Source organism: Mustela putorius, unplaced genomic scaffold (genome assembly GCF_011764305.1).
Source record: "Mustela putorius furo isolate JIRA1106 unplaced genomic scaffold, ASM1176430v1.1 tig00003913_pilon_pilon_pilon, whole genome shotgun sequence".
In the NCBI taxonomy this organism is placed as follows: domain Eukaryota; kingdom Metazoa; phylum Chordata; class Mammalia; order Carnivora; family Mustelidae; genus Mustela; species Mustela putorius.
Genome location: NW_025422060.1, coordinates 11,866,228 through 11,889,651, shown reverse-complemented (window position 1 = coordinate 11,889,651; position 23,424 = coordinate 11,866,228). Strand labels below are relative to the sequence as shown.

Sequence of the window (23,424 nt, the reverse complement as noted above, 5' to 3'; positions counted from 1 at the left end):
TGAGATGCTGGAGCTCATCTTGTGAAATTTAGAAGTTTTCACCAAGTATGGGGTTAAGTGTCACAGATTTGAATTTTTTTTTTCTTTTTTGGCTAAGTGTAGGAACAGGTCACGGTGGCTGTGAGAAAAATTACTACCTTTAGCTAAGAAGGTTTTATTGAAGCAAGAAGAGCACGAGAGGACCTCCAGCAGTCGGAACGTTCCAGAAGGGGGAGCATTAAGTAAGGCCCTTCCTAGCTTGTGTAAAAGAGAAAGAAAAAAAGATGGTGACCAGCCTTCAACTATCCGGTTTTATACATCTTTACAAATTTCTACATCACAGACAGGCACTTTCCCATTCTAGAACACACTGGAAAATATCCAGAGGCAGTTGAGAATTTATACCATTATGTTATGAATGTGCCCTCAGCGACTTTGTGAGCTCTGGAGTAATGTGAGAGTCCGCTGGCAGCACACAAATAGGAAAACCACGCTGGATAGTTCAGGCGGCCCACAGCGGTCTTCTGCCGGGGTGGGCTTACCTGTTGGAGGCTGACGCACAATGTTTCTCAGTGACTTCCTGAAAGCTGATTGTAGTTCCAGCTCTCCGTTCTTCAGAGCCATCTGCAAGCCATAGATCTTTCTACCAGGCTTCAGATTTTTCAGCTCTCTTCCTCCTGCCGATTCTGCTGGGAAGGTACGGCTGTCCTCATTTTTCAGTTGAAGAAACTGGGTCTCAGAGACGCTGACTCACTTCCCTGAGGTCACCCAGCTAGCCGTGCTGGAGCCGGACTGCTCCTCTCACCTCGCTCTGTACTGCCCCCGCCTCTGCTCTGACCTCTCGGGGGGGTCTGGGAGCCAGGAGCGCCCACGCTGTCTGAGGGGCCCCGGGAGCAGCGGTCCCCTGCGTGCACATGGAGATGGTTGGAGCTTTCGAATGTGCTAGTGCACAGAGAAGCCGCCAGTGGGCCCCGCGCTCCTTGCTTTGTTCGTAGCCAGTGGTACTTCTGGGCCCTCGTCTGCGTTTGTTAAAGGGAAGGCTTCCTTTCTGCCTGCTGGGTTAGTGAGCTTCCTGCTGTTGCTGCTGCTGGCTGCACCCATGTTCCTGACGCACGGAGGGGATTGGTGTGTCCCTCAAGGAGAAGAAGAACCTTGAGTTCAGTAGGTTCTTGCCACCAGGAGGTGGCCAGTGTCAGGCTCGCTGTAGGCTGGAGAGTGGCTGGAAGCGCCCGAGATGCCTGCTCCCTCCGAGGAAGGCTAACCCAGGCTTTCCTGCACGTTACTTTCCAGACGTCTCCTGTGTTTGGAAGGAAAACCTTGATTGGTGATTTTCGAGAATGGGAAGCTTAGAACAGTATTGAAAGAAAGAAACATATTTCTGAACTTTTCCCCCTTCAACCCCTACCAGGCGAGACAGAAAAGTCGTTGTTACTGTATTCATGGCAGAATGTGTTACATGAAAGTTTTGGTGACTCGGGTGAATACTTGATACAGATGTGCTTCACAGATTGTAAATTGGTAGAAAATATCAGTTGTTGTCATTGCCACAAATGGTCTTGGAGGTTATTTTATTTTTACTTTTTTTAAAGATTTTTATTTATTTATTTGATAGAGAAAGAGATAGAGCATAAGCCGGGGGGAGTGGCAGGCAGTGGGGGAAGCAGGCTCCTCACTGAGCAGGGAGCCCGATGTGGGGCTCCATCCCAGGACCCTGGGATCATGACCTGAGTTAAAGACAGATGCTTAACCGACTGAGCTACCCATTTTATTAAGTATAATTTAACCAATGATTTTTCTACCCAAGAGGTAGAAATTACTTTTCTCTTGGTTTCCTCTTGTGCCATCAGCTCTTTCTTGTGTGACAGGGCTGGTGGGTTAGCAGGTATGGACAGGATTGTATCTAGTATGAGAAGGCTTGAGACCTAGAGACCTAGTTTCTCTGCATCTTTTGAGGAATTATTGTTACCACATACCTGAGGAAGTTCTCTGGAAGGGCAGATACTTTGCGATGATTGAAGTTTCTCTGTAACACAGTGAGCGTCATGGCAGAAAATGAGGAGCCATTTTCAGATGTTTCGTAACCATTTTCAGATGTTTCATCTGACTGCAATTCCTGTGTTGGTTAAAAGAACATTAAGTGATGGTAGAATCACGGCCTCTTCTAAGAGCTTCCCGTCTCTCACATTCAGCTCTTAGGCCTGTGACACAGAGGTGATGTGAGTATTGTCTGAACATATGTTTTATGTGTGACGTATTGGATTTTTTTTCCCCCCCATTACAGCATGAATAGACTAAACACTTTGCCTCGAGGATTTGGCTCTCTCCCAGCTCTTGAGGTCCTTGATTTGACTTACAACAACTTGAATGAACATTCTCTTCCCGGAAACTTCTTCTACCTTAGTAAGAAACTTTTAATTCTATAAATCTCCTTAAAATGGTACTTTGCGTTCTGAAAGTGAAATTTATTTGCCAGGGCCCCAACTCCAAGAGAAATTATTGGACGTATATATTTTTTTCTTCACACATTTCTTTTGAATATTCCTTCATAGCTCAGCAGTATGTATATTTGATATATAGTTATCCGACACCATTGCGCTCAAGTGGACTTAGTAATGTCATATTAACTTCCGGATGGAGATTATATACCTAAATGAGATCAAGTCTCACATTTAGCTAAAGAACTTGACTTTCTTTTTAAAGAGCGTGCCAAGAAAATACGATAATGCATGTGTCCTCCCTTGTTGCTGTTAACCCTTTGTAAGCCATTTCCCCAAAGATATTCCAACCGATTATTTATTAAAAATATCCCTTAATAAACCAGTAACAGAATTTTTTTGACATTTCTAAGCAGGATTCTTGTAAGTGTTTTAAAAAGATGTAGTCTCTTTTGTGTGTAGTAGGCAATCAAACATGGAGAAACCATTTGTCAAAGATAAACACACTTTATCTTTTTACCTGTATTCTATGCAAACAAATTGCTTGCTGCAGATACTCATAAAAAATGAGGAAAAACTGATTTTTTTTCTGAGAACTCACAAAATATTTAGGAAAGATTTGCTTTCCTTAAATGAGTGTTCTGCTTCTCCAAATAGTGACACGTATGGCATCCAGCAATTCTGAATTTTCTGAGCTCATCTCCAAAATTTCATTTATAACCTTATGCATATTCTCATTCCCAGACTTTCTCAAGCACATGAAGCCAATTCTAAAATATTTTCTTGGGCCATGAAGGAGATGTTGTTGTGTATATTGACACAGAGTTCTGTCGAATTTTAAAACATTAGAATGTAATTTAATACCTGTAAGCAAACAAAACAGACATCGGATCATTGTCTCCTTTTTGGTTAGGGATCAAAAAGATGCCTTAGAATGTTCTCCTTCCATAGTTTGGGGGTCATGTTATCGCTGTGTAATATTGTGAACAAATTGCTGGTCACCAGTATTCTACCTGAGTTAGGGTTTCTGTAGTTTTAAACTCCCTGTCATCATGTTCACTCTTTTTTCTTCATTTATTTTTGTTGTTAAGGCTAGAGAAATAGTTAATAATACTTAGTTTGATTACGGAAACAGTGACCTGGGTTATGGTCTTCCTCACCTGAAAGCCTTTTAGTTATTTATTTTTAACAGAGTTGCATTTCAGTGATTGAACCCCTTTGCCCTCAGCATTGATACAAGTGTCACTGGTTTTCTTGGTTACCTTTCAGATGCAAAGCATAAATATGAATCAGAAATAATAGAAGAAAAACTGCGATCTTTTTTGAAAGTGTCTTGAAACCCTGGTGCCCAGAGTTGTTAATTGCGTCAGTCCTCTTGGATATAGATGTTTTCCTGAACATACCAGCCCCACAATAAGCCAGTAAATCTAAGTTTGACCTGCTTCTTATTATTGTGAGCCCTAGGTGTGTCACAGGCTTTTCACCGAGCCAGGGTTATTAATCAAAGCTGACTCCCTCGTATTGATCAGACCTCAAATGGTTGGATTCCGTGCCACCCTGTTTATACATTGCTGTTTAATTTGCAGCCACCCTGCGTGCACTCTATCTAAGTGACAACGATTTTGAAATCCTGCCGCCAGATATTGGGAAGCTCACAAAGTTGCAGATAGTAAGTAATTTATCTAAATTCTTAGAAAATCAATTCACTTCTGCAGCCCTTGTAGGAGTGGAATCAAGTCAATTTGAGCAGGAGTACAGTTTGTTTTGCGGGAATCAACCACTCCTCCTGCTGCTGTATCTGATCCATCTGCAAACACTTGTAAATAAATTGAAGGGACTGAGCCTTCAGAGGAGAGAGGGCACGGGGAAGGACGAGAGTTGCTGTTGAGCGCGTCTGTACGTGAACACTGTTTTGACAACTCCTTGTTTTCTTGTATTTAGCTCAGCCTTAGGGATAACGACCTGATCTCGCTGCCTAAAGAAATCGGGGAGCTTACTCAGCTTAAGGAACTCCACATTCAGGGGAATCGCCTGACCGTTCTGCCCCCAGAACTAGGTAAGGTTGCTGGTGAATGATCTTAGTTCCGGGGTTTCATTGATTACAGTGATCCAAATGCAGCCATTCCGAACGAACAACCCTTGCTCCTTCTGTCAGGCACCTTCCACCGAGGTGCCCCTTTCTGGTCATTTCTAGTAGCACTTGTCCTTGACCGGGGTGCAGCCATTACCGGTTGATGTGTCCCGCTGCTCCATTCAGGGCCCGAGAAACTGCTGAGGGGGGGGTCTGCCAACTCAGCCCCTGTGCGGTGTTGCGTGGTGGGAGGGGGAAGAGCCCAAGGTTAGTAGTAGTGGTCTTGCCTGGGGTCCTTCCTTTGCTAGCTGGTGATCTTTAAAAATTTTCTAATCAAACTGCCATTCTTACTTTTCTTCATCTCTTAATTTTTAATTACAATCCCTTGAAAACGTGTACCGCCTAGTTCAAGTATTTGTTACAGCTGCGTGGAAATACCTTTGCTCATCGTGTCTGTGGTTCTCCACTGACTCCATCTCCAGTGGAAATTGTTAAATACATTCCAGCTGGGACTCCCCTGGTCCTACTCCTGGGGTGGGTGATTCTTAACACTGTCTACCCAGTCACCCCGGCCAGGGTGGGCTTAGGACCTCCCTCGGAAAAAAACATTCAGACGGGTTAGCCCATGGCTGAGGCTGTTCTGCCTTTCTGGAAAGCTCTCGTGTGCTCGTGCAGACACTCTGTGTCCTCTGACTTCTTCAGTCCCCTGAACTGTATTGTCCCTCGGACTATGAATATTTGTGTTTCTGCTTCAAAAGAGCCTAATTTAATTTATTATTTGTTTAAGATTTATTTATTTACTTATTTATTTGACAGACAGAGATCACAAGCAGGCAGAGAGGCAGGCAGAGAAAGGATGGTGGGGGGGAAGCAGGCTCCCTTCTGAGCAGGAAGCCCTATTCAGGGCTCGATCCCAGGACCCTGAGATCATCACCTGAGCCAAAGGCAGAGGCTTAACCCACTGAGCCACCCAGGCACCCTTAAAAGAGCCTAATTTTAAAGAACACATTTAACCCAGAGTTCTTCGAGCAAGTACCTCACATGAGTCTGGTGGTACGAAAGAGGCCAGTTATTAAAAATTGGAATGCAAGCTCCATGAGGGGAGGGTGGGGTTTAGTATCTGCTCCACGCTCTGTCCCCGTGCATGCCCCGTGCCACGCTGCAGGTGTGCACTCGGGGAACGAGTACTGGACAGGTTAATGAAACGAGGGCTTCCGACACTGAGGCACTGGGATGGCCATGCACAGCCAGAGTTTGACATCTGTCCGGTGCAGTGCTTCCAGTGAGGAAAGCCACAAGCCACACTTCTAGGTACTCAGTACCACGTGTGGCTTGTGGCTGCCCTGTGGGAAAACGCAGGTACACAACGTTTCCGCCAGCTGGCATGTTCCATGGGGCAGCGCTGGTCTAGAGGAAAAGCATTCACATGATTTCATGGTACCACCATAAGGTTTCAGCCCCCATTACTCCATCTCCTTCAGCAGCTCTGTTGTTGTGAATTGTCTAAAGGAATTTTTACTGATTTCAAGGGCCGAGAAGTAGCTCAGCTCATTCTCTTCATGGAGTGACAAGTGGACGTGTCTTACTTTAGGAGCAGGCTAAGGGATCAAGAAAAGTTCTCTGCGAAAGTTTTTAGAGCAAAAAACTCCTTGTCAAAAGAAAGAGTTTGCACAGTGATTCCTAACCCAAGAGGATAACATTAATAATGACTGGGGGACTTTGGCTTCTTCCCTGAACTACTGAGTCAAAATCTCCATGCTGAGACTGATTTTTTTTTTTCTTAAAGATTTTATTTTATTTGAGGAAGAGAGCACATGTGTAGGAAGAAGGGTAGAGGGAGAAGGAGAGAGAATCCCAAGCCGAGCACTGGGCCCAACATGGGGCTTGATCTCACGACCCTGAGATCACAGCCTCAGCCAAAATCAAGAGCTGGACCGACTGAGCCACTCAAGACTAATTCTTACATAATTTGGAGAAGCTCACTCCATGCTTCTGGTGTGCATCCTTGGTTATTATGACTAGGAGAAATTGTTTTTTGTTTTTTTCTTCAAGTGTATTTTGTCATTGTTCTATTCCATTTTCCAAGCAAAGAGGCAATGTAGGGCATTAATCAGGGATTTCTATCAGATGATAGTTTGTTAGAAAAATAATCCTGGGTGGCCACCTTTACCTATGTAGTTAAATCTTTTGAAATCTTAACTCACATTGCTTATCCTATTTAAATATAGCTTCTACTCATATTTATCATTTCTGTTGAGCACTCCAATAATAAGTATATATATTTTTATTCAAGAATAGAATTGAGGAGGGCGCCTGGGTGGCTCAGTTGGTTGGACGACTGCCTTCAGCTCAGGTCATGATCCTGGAGTCCTGGGATCGAGTCCCACATCAGGCTCCCAGCTCCATGGGAAGTCTGCTTCTCCCTCTGACCTTCTCCTTGCTCATGTTCTCTCTCACTCTCTCTCTTTCAAATAAATAAATAAAATCTTTAAAAAAAAAAAAAAAAAAAAAAAAAAGAATAGAATTGAGGAGAAAATTACTAAATGACTTTTTTTTTTTTTAAACCACATGTAGGCAGGCTTAATCTCGACATCTGCCTGGTGGCAGCTTTCCCTAATTACAGGCAAATACTTTGCTGGAAGCAAATGATAAGCCCCCGGGAGTTGCTGTTACAAATCTAAACTAAAGATGAAGGCAGATGTATTCTTTATTTTTGAATGGTGATTTTTTTTTTTTTTTAAAGAATCAGGACTAATATATACTGCGCAGGAATATAATAATAGCTATTGTAATTGCCAGCACAGATGAAAGCCTCTTGTGCCAAGGCGCTGTGAGTGCTTTTCTTGCTCTATCTCCCGTAATTGTAAGCTGACTTTTTAGAGGTAAGGAGATGAGCTGAGGGGCACCCATCGGGGCATAGCTAGTAAGTCACAGAGGCTTGGTTTGAGCCCTGCGGGCCTGTTCTCCAGGTCAGGATTCCTAGCCACTGTGGTGTTCTCCTTTCCATTCGTGCCCGCAGAGTGATTCCCAGAAAGCGGTTTCCAAGTGTGACTAAAGCCCGTGCTGGCCGGCCTCCCCAGGCGAGCAGGAGAAGAGCTGCTCCAGCATGGCCGTCGTGTGGCCAGCTGGGCTGCTGTGTCAGCAGTGGGGCCATAATCACACTGCAAGGTGCAGAAGAGATGCCCTGGGTGACAGAGGTGCTCTTCAGCTAACTAGGCCGTTCCCAGGCATGGCATTGTCCCTGCGGTTCTCTCTCCCACCCCACCCCCCACTCCGCTGCCCAGGCACTGCCCCCTCCCATGGCCGTCCGGCCACAGCAGGAATGTTTTGGTTTGACTTGTCCTCCACGGCTATGGTGAGCCTCCGGAGCTGCCCTGGCTGGCTGACGACTAACTAGAGACCGATGAACCTGAAGTGGCTTCTGTCTGTCCCTAGAGCATCCCTGGGCTGCAGGTTGGCTCCTGGGAGCATCTTCAGGTGCGGATAATGAGCTCTTCCCTGTGTGTTCGTATTTTATGTGGCAAAAGTAAGCGGAGTTAGTGCTTCTGGGATTTCTGCGAAATTTCCTTTAAAAATAAATTTGGAATTTAACGACTTGAAGCCTTATTGGTAAGACTATTTGAACTAAGCACCAGGAATCCAGATGGCTTAAATGTGTCAGGTCTAAAATGTTCAGGGACACAGCACAATAAAGTCAGGGGCTTGGCTGGAATTTTTTCTATGTAATTATATTACTTTTGTTGTGACTCTCTGAATAAGTTACTTTATCTGTTGTGTCTGATTCCTAAACAGTAACACCCTTGATTTGATGTTGGTCCATATACCTATAGCAAATTAGATGCAAAACTGGGTTCTGTCGTTCCCCCATTCATTTTTTTTCATTCATTCAGACATTTGTTCAGTTCTGTGTTAGACTGGGTCTTGTGTCCAAGGAACGAACTTTCCAGTAAAGTAAAATTCATTTATTCGTCAACTGTTTATTTGGGTCCCAGCTTCATGCTTATTTCTTGGAGATTTGAGAAGGGAGACACCCCTGTGATCCTGCTGTGGGGGAGGATGGATGCGTGGATGGATGGATAGCATATCAGATGATAAATGGTCTTTGAAAAATATTAGCATGGAAGGGAGTGTCCCAGTGGGGGTGGATGATACTACTTTGTCATACAGAGTCCCAGAGAAAGCCTCACTCATAAGCTGGTGTCATTTGAGTAGAGTCTTAAATGAGGGAGAGAGCTTTCCTGGCCGAGGGAACAGCAAGTGCAAAGGTCCTGAGATGGCCGGGTGTAGAGTAACAGCATGAATCACGTGGCTGGAACCCAGTGAGGAGAGGGGTCGTTGGAAGAGATGAGCTCAGTTAGGAAGTGGGACTAGATCACATGGGAACTTGTGGGCATTGTTAAGGACTTGGGCTTTTGCTCTGAGTGAGGTGGTGTGACAGTCTGAAAAATGGGCCCCAAAGGTGCCCTCGTCCCAACCACCAGAACCTGGGCATTTGTGATCTCGCATAGCAAAAGGACTTTACCAATGCGATTTAGAATCTCAAGGTGCAGAGATTATCTTAGATGCCCAACGTGAGCCCAGTGTAATCACGTGGGGAGGAGAGGGGCTGGTCATGAGTCGAGTTGTGGATATCCTGAATTTGAGATGCCTTTTGGATGTCTCATTGAGAAAGGCACCTGGACAGTGGGGTGTTGAGTTGGAAGAGGGAGGTACATACAGCTGAAACCCTCTCCTGAGCCTGTCTGAATCCCAAGATCTCTTTGGGACCCATATTTGCAGCGAGTAGTCAATCTCTTCAAAGGAACATTGATGTGACTAAGTGAAGTTTCACCCAGTTGTATTTAGTGATAGAATTCGTGAGTGGAGTGGAGAAAAGGCCTGCATTGCTAGGAGGACGGAAGGGCACGTGGCCGGACCAGGCCTCCGAACAGACGGCTCGCTGGAGTGGATGACAGCTTCGTGCTGACGTCGGAGCTGGCGGCTCCCTGAGCTGTCCTCGCTCCCTCTTTTGCGTTCGCTCTCCTGCACGAGACAGCTGTTGCCTTATGAGCTGAAGATGTGAATTCTGTGTCTTTGCATGGTCTCTGCTAAATTGTCCAGGGTTCAGTGACTTGCTCTTGCTGGAATCATTTCTGGCTTCTTGGCTTCTAGACAGACCTGGGACCTTTTCCCCTGCATTTGTCACCCAGGTAATTGCCTTTAGAGAAGGGAAGGACCTTGGTCAGCTAGGCATGCAGCAAAGCAAAGTGGTTTAGATGTTGGAACCGAACTACAGGATGTAAGCAGCCTGTGAGAGGGATGTGTGCAGGGCTGTGTACACCTGGGGCTAGCTGGCATAGCATCCTGCTTCGTATGCCAGGAATCAATGGTATTTTTTATTTCAGAAATATGAGAAACATATGTATCCTTTCTAGCCTATTTGCGGAGAGTGGAAACAAATACTCATTCTGTTCAAAGAGTAAGTGATGTCAGGAATTGAGAATTTTCCTGCAATTGTAATTCTGTACAATGAACAGAATTAAGAAAGAGGGGGAGATACCAGTCTAAAAATCCTTTTTGTTATACCTCTTAATCCTTTTATTTATGGAAATTGAGGAGCAAAAGAAAAATGCTTTCTTTAGGGAGACAGGGAAGGAGGGAATATGCAGTGTTCTTTTGGGTCAGTCAAGGCCCAGATTTTAAGTGTTTTGTTGATTATGTTTTGTGTTATTTTTATTCATTTGCTTCCCAGTTATCTTCACCAGAGGTTTACAAACAACATGTCCTGGAGAACATAGAGGCTTACGTCTTCATCACCAGGCAAGGGTTGAGTGCTCTGTGGCTTTGGACAACTTATTCTGCCTTCTGTACCTCATGTGGAGTGAGGCTCAGAGTAGTCCCTTGTCCTGGTGTTGTTCTGAGGACAAGAGCAGTCCACATCTAGAACTTAGCCCTGTGCCAGGAGTAAGTACAACTGCTCAGTAAGTCCTAGGTTAGTGAACATAGGTACACAGGGGTGTGTGTGTTACACACACACACACACACAGAGTGAATTTTATCCTATAAAATTTTGACTATCTGGGGGACAGTTTTCTGAAGCATGGCCTTTGCCCCCGCCTACCTGTTTGACAGGGAGAAGCACCCGGAGAGGAAGAATGACTGAGAAGGTCAGAAAGCCAAGGTCTCCAAGGCACATTGATGGGTTGGTTTATCCTGTGGGTAGAAGAATGGCTGTGCTCCAGCTTCCTGTGTGGATGGCGAGAAGCAGCACAGGAGGTGTGTGTGTGTGTCGGGGCACATGCAGGGCAGAGTGTGGAGCGGAGACTGAAGGCCCAGGGGAGCAGGTCCGCATGGCAAACACTCGGGTGCGTGAGAGGCCTGGCAGGAAGTTAGGGTTTCACTGCCGTCAATTTAGTTCAGGGGTCACCATTTTAACAATAAACTTGTAATTATACAAATTACATTGGAAGGTGGGACGAACTCCTGCCACAGTCTGTGATAACTACCCCAGGCTAACCCAGGGTAGGACCACTGGCTGCTTTTTGTAGTTGTTGTTAAGACTGATTTTTTTTTAAATTTCTTTTCAGCGTAACAGTATTCATTATTTTTGCATCACACCCAGTGCTCCATGCAATCCGTGCCCTCTCCAATACCCACCACCTGGTACCCCAACCTTCCACCCCCCCCCTTCAAAACCCTCAGATTCTTTTTCAGAGTCCATAGTCCTCATGGATCACCTCCCCTCCCAATTTCCCTCAACTCCCTTCTCTCCATCTCCCCTTGTCCTCCATGCTATTTGTTATGCATGTGAAGTGAAACCATATGATAATTGATGCTCTCTGCTTGACTTACCTCACTCAGCATAATCTCTTCCAGCCCCGTCCATGTTGCTACAAAAGTTGGGTATTCATCCTTTCTGATGGAGACATAATACTCTATAATGTATATGGGCCACATCTTCCTTATCCATTCGTCCGTTGAAGGGCATCTTGAAGGGCACCCTAACCCTAAGTGTTCTTTCCACAGTTTGGCGATCGTGGCCATTGCTGCTATAAACATTGATTGATTTATTTTAGAGAGAGGACGAGAGACTTTCAAGCGGACTCCACGCTGAGCACAGAGCCTAATGCAGGGCTCGGTCTCACAACCCTGAGATCACAACCTGAGGTTAAACTAAGAGCCGGTTGCTCAGTTGGCCACACCACTCACTCAACCCTTGGCTGCTTTTGCTTCACGTCCATTCTAGGACAAAGTAAAATATAAAAATATAGCATTTTATAAGGGGGGAAAGGCTCTCTGGATGAAATCCTCACAAAGACACATACCTCTGAAGACATAATAGTTCATCTGTGACATGGTTGCCACGTGTCTTGATACAGCAGTTTAGTAGAGCAGTGACTGCTCTACTAAAGTAGAGGTGAGTCCTTACTTTATGGAATTACGAAGTATGCTGCTTGTAAAATTGAATTGGGTAGTTGATATAAACATGTTTTCAAAGTGACTTCTAGGCCAGGTAGAATTACATAAATACCTCAGCTTTTACATGAAATGTAACTTACAAAATAGTTTCATAGACTTTAATCTCAGTTCTGTAATACAGGCAAGGAAGGTTCTTGGGCCACATTTTAAAGGTGGCAAAACCAGGGTGTCTAGGGAGATTGTGACTTGATTAAAGCTACATTACTGACATGGCTTGATCCTGCCAAAATCAGATTTTTAATTCAGATCTTTTGACTTCAAAAATAAGCGTTGTCTAAAGAAGATGTGGTGTGTATGTATGGGGTCGGGGGGAGTATCCTGTAACCATACAAAGGATAAAATTGTGCCATGTGTGACAAGAGGGATAGAGCTTGGGAGTATTATGCTACGGGAAGTAAGTCAGACTGAGAAAGACACACACCTTGTGATTTCACTCACGGGTGGAATCTAAAAAAACAAAACAAATGAACAGAATCATTTACACAGAATAGACTGATGTTTACCAGAGGGGAGGGGTGGGTGGCGATGGGCAAAATGGGGGAAGAGGAGTGGGAGATACAGGCTTCCGGTTAGGGAACCTCCAGTCATGGGGATGAGAGGGAATACAGTCCGTGGTACTATAGTCGTGTCTTGTGGGGACAGATGGCTGCCACACTGGTGGCGATACTGTGCACCTGAAATTTCACGACACATTGTAAATTAAAAAAAAAAAAATTTTTAAAGAAACTTAAAGAACCCCCCCAAAAAGTATTCCTCTAAATAGTCTAACCTTAAATATATCAGTACCAAAACAATTAAATCATTTATTGCTAGATGACAGATTAGAGTGAGTCCAGACAGACACTTTAATTTTTATTCTGTGAAAAATAAAGAAAATGCCAGGACTAGAAAAATCATTACCAAACTTTCCGTTTGGGCTGGAATTCTATTACATGCTCTTACATTTTATTTCTGTGTTAATATTCTTTTGACATACTCCACAAGAAATATTTCCTATTCTTTGATTCCCATGGTCTTAGTTGATAATCAAAAATGATTCCAGTCAGTCTCCTACATGATATTTTTTAACAAGTTCCATTTTATATATTTTATTCCAGTGAATTTTTAACCCCAGAAAATGCTCTAAGTGTGGATTTTAAAAATCCTCAGCGAATTATATTTCTGCCTGGTGAGTTATTGCCTTAAAAGGGGTGGGGAGTTACAACACATAAAACGTTTCCATTCTGTGTTATAAATTTCAGGAAGCCCACTGTCAGGTTCAGTGTGATTGAACATGTACATCAATCTGTGTTAACTCCAGCTGGTGAGGCAGGCCACTGTTTGCAGTGGGCTATTCTTTGATTTAATAGGACACTAAATGTATTCTTGCCCTGGGGGAGGGGGCGATGATACAGAGATTCCAGATTTCATTTTTTTTTATTTGAGGCATATCTGTAACTACAGCTCTTATCACCTGAATACCTATATAATATCTTGTGTTTATATAGCGTTTCCCCTCCAAGCCATCTCCTAGGTATTATATTATTCCTGTACTTAAAAAAAAAAAAAAAAAGCCATGTTATACTAACTTAGACCTGAAGGGTATCGTACGTGTGAGTGTGTTTTGAGGGGCCAGGCCTGGATAGGGGTGAAGTGGAGGATGGTGTCCTTAATGCTGGCAACGCCAGAAATTGAGTGGTGGACCCTGAAACTGTCTTAACACAACTCATCATGGATCTGCTTTGCATAGTTATGTTTATCTAGACCTTTCTGAGTTGTTCCCATTTTCCACCGAGGAATTCTGTGAGTTTCCCACCTGCTGCCCGAGAGGGTGTGATGGTGCTGTTTCTATTTCTGTAAACTTTCAGGCAGGAACATGCATTCTAATATTAGCGAACATCCCCATGCTCATTATCAACATGTTTTGTGATTTGAATAGAGCCCAGTACCCTCCCTGTTGCCTTTGGTATTTTTTGTTCTAAAAAGAAGGGCTCTCTTCCTTGAACAGCCCCATCTACTGGACCATGTCAGATTCTGACCTCTGGCTCGTTACCGCAGATTTCTGTAAGGTTTTGGGTTTGGGGCACAGTACTAAATGAAGTAGACAGGATCCCTCCCCTCATAAACAGAATCTTTGAAGGAAACAGTGAAACCGGCAGTTGAAAATGGCCAACTGAAATTACAACTCATACCCACATCTGCTAGAACGCCACAGCTCTAGTGTTACACTTGAACTTCCATCCTGCGAGGAGTGTACCGCCCTCTCCTCTCACCTGGGTTGCTGCAGGAGCGTCCTAACTGGTGTCTCCACTTCCTTCCTCCCTCCATCCAGTCTCATTCTTGACTTAACACTCAAGGTGCTTTCATGAAATCCCACAGTGAGGTACATCACTTCTGGGATTAGAATTCTTTAACCTACCCTGTTGAACCCTGAGACCCCAGATGATCTGACCTCCATGTTTTTGTGCTGCTCCGGCCCCTCACTCGCTCGCTGGCTACTCTCATTGTCTGCTTCTTAGGTCTTCATGATCTTTGCTCTCTGCTTGGAATTGTTGTCTCCCGACTAGATGGAGAGATGGTCCCTTCAGCCATCTTTTCATGTGACATTTTTTTCTCAGCCCTTTCCTGACCATTCACTGCCCCACTCACTTGTTCCTTCCTGATATTTTTTACAATGGCAGGTAGTTTTTCTCATGCATAGTTCTGTGATTCACCAAATAGTTATTGAGCACCAATGTTGTGTCCTATGCAGTACCGAGTCCCTTAGGAAGTATCAGTGGGTGGTGAGGGGAGGGAAGAAAAACACTGCTTTTGTGTAGGCTTGGATCTATGATCAGCTCAAATTAAATTTTGTGTGTGATATAATTTTTTTCTGTACAAGTAATGTTTCTAGCACCATGAGTAGAAAAGACTGTTTTCCTAAAAAAATTGCTTTGGTGCTTAGTTAAATGCTGATTTACTCTATAAATGTAGGTATACTGTGTTCCCTCGTTGTACCTCTAAGAGCAGTACCATGTTGTCTTGATGACTGTAGCTGTGGAAGAAGTCTTGAAATCACATAGTGCAAATTATTTTTTTCAAAATTGTTTTGGCTAGTCTGGGTCCTTTGTACATGTATATACATTTTAGAATCAGCCTGTTGGGGTTTTGATTGGAATTTGACTGAAGTGACAGATCAATTTGGAGAGAATTTGCATCTAACAATATAGAGCCTTCCAATCTGTGAACATGATATATTTCTCCATTTGTTTAGGTTTTTAAAATTTCTCTTGGCAATGTTATAGTTTTTACTTGCATATATTTTGTTAAATTTATCCTTAAGTATTTTAGATTTTTGATGCTATTGTGAGTGGAAATTTTTTAAATTTCATTTTTCATTATTGCTAGCACTTAAAAATACAACGGCTTTGTGTAAATCAATCTTGGTTCCTATGATTTTTCTTAATTTTCATATAAGTCTGGGTCTGGTAGGGTTTTTGTTGGCTTTTTCCCCCCCACTTTGTGGCATATTTCCTAAGATTTTCTATATACATAATCATCTTTTCTCCCCCAAAAGACCATTCTATTTCTTTTTTTCCAATTACTATTCTTTATTGTTTTTCTTATCTTATTACACTGGCTAGGCCCTCCACTACAATGTGGCATAGAAGCAGTAAGAAGGAATATCAATATCTTGATTTTAGGAGGAACGTATTATTGTTCATTTGTAAATAGATCCTAGTTATATGTCTTTAGAAAACACTTTTTTATCAGGTTGAGAAAGTTTCCTTTTAATCCTAGCTTCCTTCAGGCTTTTATGAAAGGGTGTTAAATATTGCCAAAAAGGTTTTGTGTTTTTGTTTTTGTTTTGCCTCTCTTGAAATAGTCATGGTTTTTCTCTTCTGGTAGCCATCCTCCAGGGTATCTCCTAATGATCTCTGTATCCCGGTATTCATACCCTTGTGCAGTCTACTCCTCTTGGTCTCTGTGACCAATAGAAATCAACAGAAATAACAACATGTCGCTTGTGAAACTAAATTATGAAAGACACTGCGGCTTCCATCTTGGGTATGCTCCCTTGCCCTTGCTGTCTTTCTCTTGCTCTTAGGGAAAGCCAGTTGTCATATTGCAGTCAATCTTACTGAGTGAACTTGGAAGTGGATCATTTAGTCCCAGTCATTGACTAGCCCCAAACTGGCCGCTTGACTGTTTCCTGAAAGACCCTGATCCAGAACTACCCAGATAAGCCACTCTCAGATTCCTACCCTCAGAAAGTGTTAAGATAACAAATGTTATTTATGTTAAGTTCCAAGTTTGGAGTACTGTGTTGTACAGCAGTAGTTAACTAATACATATCCTTTATTTGCCAGTGTGGCAGATTACATTGATTGTTCACATGTTTAATCAGCGTCATATTTTTATACTAAAGCCCACTTGGTATTACTGTATTATCTTTTTTTTTTAAGTGAAAGCTTTATTGAAATAAAGTTTACATACCATATTATACACACATTTGAAGCACACAATTCAGCTTTTTTAGTATGTTCAGGGTTGTACAACCATCATCATAGTTTTAGAACATTTTTATTAGCATAAAAAGAAGCTTTGTACCCATTAGCTGTCACTCCACAGTACTCCTCTCTCCCGCATATTTGGCTCTTATGTTTAGAATTTTGATCCCTTTAGATCCATTTAATTTTTGTATGTGGTACAATAAAGGTTCAATTTCATTGTTTTGTATGTTGCTTTCCAGTTGTCCTAAGCACCATTTGTTGAAAAGACTGTATTTTCCTCATTGAATGGTCTTGGCACCCTTATTAACAATTATGTGGCCATAGATAAGTGATTTTATTTCTGGACTCTCAGGTCTGTCTCATTGATCTATACGTCTATCCAATGTAAGTTCTACACTGTCTTTAATACTGTTGCTTTTTATTAAGTTCTGAAATTGGGCATACTAGTTCCAACTTTGTTGTTCTTTTACAAGATTATTTTGGCTTTTTTGAGTCCCGTGACCTTCCATATGAATTCTGTGAGCAACTTATCAGTTACTGCAAAGAAGCCAATTGGTCTTCTAATGGGGCTTGCATTGAATCTGTAGAATATTTTGGAGAGTCTTGCTGTCTTATACCAAATTTGAGATCCATGAACACAAAATGTCTTTTCATTTACTTAGATCTCTTTAATTTCTTTCAACAATATTTTGTCAATTACAGAGTATATGCTTTACACTTCCTTTGTTAAATTCCCTAAACATTTTATTCTTTTTGGTGCTATTGTAAATAAAATTATTTTCTTAACTTATTTTCCGGTTGTTTATTGCTAGTATATAAAATACAGTTGATTTTTATATTGACCTTGTGTCTTCTAATGATGGTGAACTCATTTATTAGTTTTAATTTTTAGTGGATTCTTTAGAATTTTCTCTATACAAAGTCATGTCATCTGCAATTACAAACAGTTAAACTTCCTCCCTTCTATGTAGATGCCTTTTATTTCATTTTCTTGCCTAATTGCTTTGACTGCAACCTCTAGAACAGTGTTGAATAGAAGTAACAAGAGCAGACATCTTTATCCTATTCCTGATCTTGGAAAGCTTCCAATCTTTCCCCATTAAGAACGTTTTCTGTGAGTTAGTTTAGATGACCTTTGTCAGGTATAGGAGTGCCCTCTGTTCCTTGTTTGTAGGATGATTTTATCATGAAAGGGTGTTAGATTTTGTTTAATGCTCTCTGCATCTATCAGAATAATCATGGTTTTTGTTTTTTGTCTTTTTATGTATTTCTGGATTTGGTTTGCTAATGTTTTCTTGGAAAATTTTTCTACTTTAGTTCATGAGGGATATTGATCTCTACCTTTCTTATAGAAAGGTAGAGATACCTTTCTGTATCTTTGTACAGTTTTTGTATTAGAAATATCCTGTTCTGATACAATTTGTAAAACTGATATTTTTAAATGTTTGAAAGAATTCATTAGTAAACCCTTATGGGACTTGAGTTTTCTTTGTGGAAAAAGTTTTGAATTATGAATTCAGCATTCCCATAGAGAGAAAGCTCATTAGGTTTTTCTGTTTCTTTAAGCATTGGTAATTTTGTGTTTCTTCTAAGTTGGTCTGTAGCACCTCTGATGATATCCCCATTTTTATTTATGAGACTAGTAATTTGTGTTTTTCCCCTTCGCTTTTAATTGGCCTGCCTAGGCTTTATCAATTTTATTTCCCTTTTTAGAAAACTGGTGGTGTCGCTGATTGAATTCCTTTATTCATTGTTTTGTATTTCATTGATTTCGCTTTTCTTCTGCTCACTTTGAGAATAATTTACTCTGATTTTTCTAATTTCTTTAGGAGAAAGCTTAGATCGTTGATTTTCAATCTTTTCCTTTCCTAGTGTTAGCATTTATAGGGCTATAGAAATGTATTTCTCTCTAATTGTTGTTTGAGCTACATCCCACACATTTGTATGTTTTAACTGTCGTTCATTTAAAAATATTTTCCAATTCCCATGTAATTTCTTCTTTGGCATGTGGGTTATTGAAAGGAGTTCATTTATTTATTTTTATTTTAGAGAAAGAGAGCATGTGCATGAGAGGGGCATGGAGAGGGACAGAATTTCAAGCAGACTCCACACTGAGCATGGAGTCTGATGCAGGGCTCAGTCTCAGGACCCTGAGATCATGACCTGAGCCAAAACGAAGAGTCGGATGCTTAACCAGCTGTCCCTGGCATGTGGGTCATTTCAAGATTATTTGTTTTTGAAGATTTTGCAATCATTCTGTTATTGATGTGTAATTTAATTACGATCACAAATCATAATCTGTATGATTTCCCTTCTTTAGAAGTTTAGAGACTTGATTTATGGCCTGGCATATTGTCTGAATTGATGACTTTTCCATATATACATGAAAATGTTATGTATCTTCTAGTGTTCTATAAATGTCTGGTCAAATTGGTTGATATGTTAAAACCTCAAGTGACAGTGTTATAATTTTTTTTTTTTTTTAAGTAAGCTGTCTTTTAAATCAGTTAACAAAAAAGAAAAAAGTCTTTAATATTTACTGACAGACATAACCATTTTTAGTGCTTTTTGCCCCTTGATATAGATCTGAGCTTCCATCTGGTGCTCCTTTCATCCTGAAGAATTTCCTTTTATATTTCTTGTTGTATCACTTGGCCACAAATTCTCTCAGCTTTCTTCTTCTGAATTATCTCTATTTTGCCTTCATTTTAAAGAATCTTTTTCTAAATATAAAATTTAAGATTGACAGTGCTGTTTTTTCCTTTCAGCACTCTAAGGGTGTAGTGTTCTATTGTTTTCTATGTTGCATTCTTTTGGTGCCATTTTTTACCAGTGTTCTATGTAATGTGTCTATTTTTCTCGACTGCTCTTAAAATTTTCTCTTCATCATTGGTTTTAAGCAGTTTAATTATTTACTTTCCTGTGGTTTCCTTTGTTTCTACTTTTTGAGGGATTTTTGGAAATTATTTGATATATGGGATATATTTGATACATCAAATTTTTTGATACATGTTCTAATCATCAAATTAGAACAATTTTAGCCATTTCTGTATATACTTACTTACTACCTATTAAGTAGGCAGCTCTCATTTCTCTTTCCTCTTCTGGAAGTCAGATTACACTTACATTAGACTGCCTGATGTCTTCCACAAGTGCACTGCATAAAACTTTGTTTCTGTGTAAACTCTGTCCACCTCTTTGTGCTTCAGTTTGGCTAGTTGTTTTTTTGTTTGTTTGTGTGGGTTGTTTTTTGGTTTTTGGGTTTTGGTTTTTGTGCTTGTTTTTACTATGCTTTCACCTTAACTGATCTTTCTGCATTGTCTAATCTTCTGATAAGCCTGTCAGTGAAATTTTCATTTCAGATCTTACAGCTTTCGGTTCAAGTATATTCATATCGTTCTTCTTTTCATTCCGCTTCTCTATTAAACAGTTCCTGTTTATTTCCTTATTATGTTCACGTTTTCCTTTAAATTCTTGAACACATTTTAAGTAAGTGTTCTAACATTTTTTTGTCTAATGTAATTTCTTAATCTGTTTCTGTTGACTGATTCTTCTTTTATTTATAGATCACCTTTTCCTATTTCTCTGCATATCTAGTATTTTTCTATTATAATGTAGTAGATATGAATATATATTTTTGAATGTGTGGCTATTATTGTCTCCTTTTGTAGGCTGTTGAGTTTCATTTAGGGAAGCAGTTAATTTCTTTGTGACCAGCTTGATTTTTTCCCCAGTCCTCCTCTCAGCCTTAGTTAGGGTTGGTCCAGACTAGAGGTTATTTCTGGGCTTGATTAGTCCTTTCCTAAGGCCTTTGGGATCTCTGTTGAATGACCAGGGTGTTCAGTGAGGTTCCTCTTCCCTAGCTGATCTGGGAATGAATATTTCCTAGCTCTGTACACACTCCAGTAATTGTTTGGCTTTATCTCCTCTGTAGTTTTTCCCTTGTTATTTTATTTTTCTTTTCTTTTCTTTTTTCTTTTTTAGCCTTGAAGAGCTTTGCCCTGGATGTTGCACTTACTATTCAGCCAAAGGACTTACAGGAATCCCTGTGCAGTCATCTGGAGCTCTTTTTCTTCTGGCTTCTTTGTTTCTACTATTCTGCCCTACCAATTCCTCCTACCTTAGTAGCCTCAAACTCTGATTTCCTTTCACTCAGCAGTGCCACCGTGTTGTTTGATCTCCCGCTTCCTGCATGACAGTCTGGAAATGCTTCCAGGGGTGATCATATGGTCCTGCACACTTATTTCCCTTTCCTCAGGGAGGAGTCTGGTACTTCTTCTTGCCCAATGTCTAGAAGCAGTTACATTACACATTTTTTCCCAGTTACTTTATCATGGCTAGCAGCAGAAGTCTGGATTAATTTTTGATAATTTTCAGTGTGAACAGATGGAATATAATTGTTTTTCTGCCTCTTCCTAGCCTGTTTACACAGTCTCAAGAAGTTATTTTTACTCAGTTTATCCTCTCAATGTTGCAGTCGTTGGCTGGGTGCTGTAGCAGACAAGGAACCATTGCGGTTATCATCTTCCGTAGTATGTACAAGTGTCAAGACCATTTCCCCTTTCATTTCTGGTATCACCCTGTTTTTAACCCCCAGAATAATCTCTCGGTCTTAACTGCTTGCTTGCTTATTTATTTACTTATTTATTGTTATTAATTAAGTACACTCTGTACCCAATATGGGGCTTAGACTCATGACCCTGAGATCAAGAGTCATATGCTCTGTGGAGCGAGCCCGGTGCCCTGGTCCTAACTGCTTTTTGAATCAACTCTTAACCCAGTGTTAGAGTTAAGAGTGTTAAATTTGTGAAGGGTGCCATAAAAAGTGCCACGGTGTGGCACTAGCTTCAACAACACAAATTTATTTTCTCCCACTTGTGGAAGCTGGAGGTTCTGGATCTTGTTATTAGCCAAACTGGTTCCTTCTGAGGGCTGTATGGGAAGGATCTGTTCCACACCGCTCTCCTCAGCTAATAGATGGCTGCCTTCTCTCTGTGTCCTCATGGTGGTTCCTGTCTATGTTCGGATTTCCTCTTCCTATAAGGACGCTGCCATATTGGAGTAGGGCCCACCCTAATGACTTCATTTTTGCCAGATCACATCTGTAAAGACCTTGTCTTGAAATACAGTATCATTCTGAGGACAGGGAGTTAAGACTTCATGCTTTTTAGGGGAGAAGAAACAGTTTGGCCCATAGCACCAATCATTTCTCTCATCTCTTTATTTATCACCTTGGTGTAAAACTTGATGTCCTTCGATGTTTCATTTTTCACATGCCTTTAATCCCTGTTTATTTTAATTTTTTTATATTATTTCTTCAGAGGTGTTTTTTTGTTTTTCTGTTTTTTTTTTTTTCCAGAGGGGAAGAAGGGCAGCAGGAGAAAGGGAGAGAGACTCTAAGCAGGCCCCATGCCCAGTACAGAGCCCAGTGCCGGGCTTGATCTCATGACCCTGAGATCATGACCCGAGCTGCAGTCAAGAGTCCAGAGATTAACCAGCTGAGCCACCCAGGCACCCTGCCTTTAATGCCTTTTATTTTGCAAGGATAGGTCAAGTTCCCTTAAGCCATCATTTTTAATCTTTTCAAGAATCACTGACCCCTTTGAGAAACCAGTGAAACCTATAGAGCTACTCTCCCCAAAATGTGTATTTTCACGTAGGAAATTTTACATGTAACTCAGGGAATTTTAAGATGCCCCACATCCATCCATGGACCCTTAAATGTAGCATTCTCACACCAAGTGTTCCCTGTTTTAACCCTTCAACTGTAGGTTCTGTTAGCTAACTCTTTTGGCATCATTTCTGTATATCCCAGATCTTGCTCTGAGTCACATGCAAATGAAGAACATTGAGTGAGCCCAGGATCCATGAATGGATTGTGCGTAAAGTTATAGCTGCAGAGAGAGGAAAGAAACCCATCACTCATGCGGTCAGCTCTGTTTCAAATGCAGTTCATAGGATATAGTGGTAGATGGTCATATATAAACTTTAAGGAGGTGTTGGCTTTTTCCCCTTTGCATTTAAAGGTTATGTGCCGCAATGGGAGACAAATAAATCATGGTTCACCACAACAGCAGCGTTGCAGTCAGTTATATAAATTGCCAGTGAAGCACTAAATCTGTCACTTTGTGTGTTCTGACCATTTAACAGTTGGAACAGTGTTGGAAAAGAGGACTGACTGGAAACAAAAGAAGCAAATATAGTGGCAGATGCAATTAGCAAGATCAATGGTTGGCGCTAAAGGTTCATTGTTTGGTCATTTCGGTTGACCAGAGGATAAGCAGTTGCTATCCAAAGCACTTCAATCGCTATAATTTGCTGGAAAAGAATGCAGAGAAGTGAGTTGCCCAACTTTACAACAGTGTGGAGAATATTTTTCAGCTGACCGTGTGGAGAATATTTTTCAGCTGACCGTGTTCCTAGCACAGCGACCAGAAGATCAAGTTTATTCTTTCCATTTATGCTTTTAATAGATAATACAGAATTTTTGCTCGCTCGGTATACCTTTTTTAAGAATCAAAATTATCAAGTACATATTCTCTAATATCTTTCCAAGCCTTGTGAATGATACAGTTCCCTTTTTTAAAAACTTTTCTTCATTTATTTTGCAGAACCAGTGAGTTCAAGCAGGGGGAATGGCAGGCAGGGAGAGAAGCAGGCAAGTTCTGAGCAGGAGGAGGGAGCCAGATACAGGGCTCCATCCAAGGACCCTAGAATCATGACCTGAGCGGAAAGCAGATGCTTAACCCACTGAGCCACCAGGGTGCCCTGAAGCTTCCCTTTTAGTGGAGCCAGTACCTTAATGAAGCCTGAAGAACAGTTAAGGACCTGTTAGATTGGGACACAGAATGTAACTGCAGTAGGACTGCAGCCCAGATTGACATCACTGTGGCTTCACGTGGTCTAAAAAAAAATATCATAGACTAAGGGGCTTAAACAACAGAAATTTCTCACTGTTCTGGAGGCTGAGAAGTCCACAGTCAAGGTGCTGGAAGATTTGGTTTCCAGT

The 23,424-nt window shown here is 41.5% G+C and overlaps 1 protein-coding gene across 5 annotated transcripts in view; it reads left to right on the top strand.

Annotated features, from left to right (window-relative positions):
• Window positions 1-23,424, top strand: part of RSU1 (Ras suppressor protein 1) — a 200,208-nt gene that overhangs the window by 54,705 nt on the left and 122,079 nt on the right. For all 5 annotated transcript variants that reach the window (XR_006603361.1, XM_013058890.2, XM_004757570.3 and 2 more), the window contains 3 exons: window positions 2,261-2,379; window positions 4,001-4,083; window positions 4,356-4,470. Coding sequence is in view for 4 of the 5 variants with exons in the window: in XM_013058890.2 (XP_012914344.1) it covers window positions 2,261-2,379; window positions 4,001-4,083; window positions 4,356-4,470 (317 nt within the window). In the remaining variant the exon portion in view is untranslated. The remainder of the gene's footprint in view (window positions 1-2,260; window positions 2,380-4,000; window positions 4,084-4,355; window positions 4,471-23,424) is intronic.